At 45.3% G+C, this 2,972-nt stretch overlaps 1 protein-coding gene across 5 annotated transcripts in view; it reads right to left on the bottom strand.

The window, feature by feature from the left end:
• Positions 1-2,972, bottom strand: part of LOC116401509 (adhesion G-protein coupled receptor G6-like) — a 23,320-nt gene that overhangs the window by 17,168 nt on the left and 3,180 nt on the right. For all 5 annotated transcript variants that reach the window (XR_004213998.1, XR_004213999.1, XM_031879947.1 and 2 more), the window contains exons 2-4: positions 2,195-2,334; positions 1,436-1,715; positions 818-991 (exon numbers count right to left, since the gene is read on the bottom strand). Coding sequence is in view for 3 of the 5 variants with exons in the window: in XM_031879947.1 (XP_031735807.1) it covers positions 818-991; positions 1,436-1,715; positions 2,195-2,334 (594 nt within the window). In the remaining 2 variants the exon portion in view is untranslated. The remainder of the gene's footprint in view (positions 1-817; positions 992-1,435; positions 1,716-2,194; positions 2,335-2,972) is intronic.

Below are 2,972 nucleotides of genomic sequence, written 5' to 3'. Positions count from 1 at the left end.
ACACACACACACACACACACACACACACACACACACACACACACACAAACTCAATGTACTCTTACAGTCTTTTATGGTTAATACTTAAATACGGTAAGAAAACGGTTGATTATGTAAACGTGGTTTCAGGTTTGTAAGTGTGTCAAAGAAGTCTGTGGCCTTTAGGACCAGTGTGTGTGTGTGTGCACATTTGATGTGACCTTTCTAAGAAAAGATGTTACAAGTACACTTTTAATTCTATTTTTCAAATTTTCAAATGACCAGAAACAGAGGTCCCCACTTTGTCAGAGTAGTGTGATAGTCCACTGTTGGTACTATAGGAATCTGTGTGTGCATGTTGGAAAAAGTCCAGCGATCTTCGGGAAGAAGTACATTTTTTATTCTATTTAATTTTTTAATGACTAGAAACAGCGGTCCCCACTTGGTTGGAGCGGTATTATAGTCCAGTGTTGGTAATATAGGATTGTATGTGTGCGTGTGTGTCGTGAATCTACTCCCAGGGTGTTTTACCAGCCAACTGGGTTTTGAGAGCAGGAATCAGAAAGGTGGTTGGTCGGCAGCCAAACTGGTGGCTGGAGTCAATTAATTTACAAGCCGCAGTCAAAACTGACCAGAATTTGGCTGAAGTCTGATTGTAATTTTCCACCCTGATCGGAAACAGACTGAAACATTTAGTGCTTGAAGTTCCTGCATGGGACAATACTGAGTGTGTGTGTACGTGGTATTTTACATAATATCGCAGCATCAAAACCATGTTGATTGTTGAATGTTTGCTGTGACCTCATCAACCGACGTGACGGACCGTGACGTTACTCACTGCAGCTGAGCGTGGTGTCGGTCTGGGCCGAGCCGGACGGGATGGTCCAGTGGCTGTTGTCCCAGTCGATGACGTTCCCCACCGTGTCGCAGCTCAGCGCGTGCAGCTGCTGCACCGTCATGGCGTAATCCCACAGCCGGAGGTTGTAGATGTTCCCGTCGAAGCTGTGCTGCCCTGAACACACACAGACAGAACGCCGTCAACCATCACACGTCTTCTGTCTTTTTTAGGATGAGCTGTGAGAACTTTGGTGATCCTCTGACTTTTCATCTAGCGCCATCGTCAGGACTTTTATCAGCAACTACACTTAGATTATGGGTCTTTTACTAAACCTAACTAAGTATGTCATGATCTTGGCTGGTGTGTCCATGACAATGAACACAACATTGTCGCTGCTCAAACACTGCACCTGGCGGTAAGTGATGTATTTATCATCGGTTATCGTTGCAGCTGGGTGACTTGTTGGTTTCGGGTGCAGGTTGTATCAGAGTAGTTTTTAGAGTATAAGTACTTGAGCACCGTATCGATACTGGTATCGGTGCATCCATACTGAATACCCTTCGACCTGGATTAACGAACCTGCCACATCAGAGCTCATTCATTTGGGATAAAGCTTACCTCCTAACCGGAACTGTCCACCAGCTGGCACCGAGTGGCCACCAGAAGAGGAGCAGGTCTTGGCCCAATAGTTTCCATTGAAGTAGACTCCCAATCGGCCATTGGACGACGTCCAGAGCACGCAGTAAGGCCTCATGGAGGAGGTGAAGTTGGCAGAGGAGATGATGGAGTCGACGGGGCACACCACTCCGTCCACGATCACCTTCATGCCGGACTGATCGGAGCCCAGACTCAGCGCCTCGTTGCCGCTGCCGTCATAGTAACTGAAGATCCACTCTCTCTGTTCAGGAAACCAAGAGAACCGATCGTCACTTTGAGTGCTTTAGCACAAGAAGCTTCACTTGAGGGTGTAGCCCACAAACTGTATGTAAGAAGTGGACATAGTCATGGTGGCGTCACCTCATTGGTTTGTGGACTGACGTTATGAAGTCTCCGGTTCGGCATGGATTACAACCGGCGCCATGTTTTTTTTCTTTTCTAGTGAACAGGAAGTGACCATATCTGACTGAGGAGGAGTGACGTAGAGACGCCGTACACGTCTCTGGTAGAGACCTGTCAATCACCGTGTAGCCCCGCCCTAAAGCATCCCCTGCTTTATGGTCTGTTTGACTCTAAATGGACCATAATGTACTAAATGAAGAAGACTTGAAACTAGAGCTTGAGACCATAAACTCATGTTTACAATGTTTACTGATGTAATAAATCAAGAGAGAAGTAGAGTCATTTGGATGAAGTGTTCCTCCGTCTACACCTTCGTACCCGTTTTTGGCTGCTGCGTTCCACCTCAAAGCAAAGCGTCAGCTGACTGAGCGTCGGCATCGTAACGGAGTTGGAGACCTCGGTGAACTGGCCATTTCCTCTGGAGATGTTGACCTTCTGGTTCCTCAGGGCCACGGCAACTGGAGAGGTGAGATGGAAGAGGAGGGGACGGAAGGATGGAAGAAAGGAAAGACGAGGAAAGTGCACAGAGGAAGGAAGGAGGGAAGGACAGAAAAAGGCAAGGAAACAGGAAGGAAGAAAGGAATTGAAAGGCAGAAAGAATAAACAAGAAATGTGTGAAAAGCATGGAAAGAAGAGAATAAAGGAGATTGATTAAAAGAAGAAAGAGGATGAATAAAGAAGACATGGAGACAAATAAGAAAAAAGGTCAGACAGAGTGAGAGAAAAGCTTTTCATCCATCTTTATTTCAACTACTCGTCTAAATGTGATTTTAACTCACAGAGAATTATGACAATAAAGAAACTTTTCATTTCTATTCATCAACTTTACTTCAGAACCATTTGAACCTTTTTTGATGTCTGTAAAGAGACAGAAGATAGACTCACAAACACTCATTCTTTACATTATTCTACACTTCATCCACACGTGTAAAAAAAAGAAGGTTCGTCTGTTTGACACTTCATGTCCCGAAGTGTTTCTCCAGCAGAACGACTCTGGAGCTGCCGACTGACAGCAAAACATTTAAAACATGTAATAGAAGAACACCCCTCACACACACACACACACACACACACACACACACACACACACACACAC

The sequence above is a fragment of the Anarrhichthys ocellatus genome, unplaced genomic scaffold, assembly GCF_004355925.1.
Source record: "Anarrhichthys ocellatus isolate YVR2014 unplaced genomic scaffold, GSC_Weel_1.0 scaffold492, whole genome shotgun sequence".
Taxonomy (NCBI): domain Eukaryota; kingdom Metazoa; phylum Chordata; class Actinopteri; order Perciformes; family Anarhichadidae; genus Anarrhichthys; species Anarrhichthys ocellatus.
The sequence above is the reverse complement of the archived record's forward strand: the minus strand, read 5'-3'. Positions and strand labels throughout refer to the sequence as shown.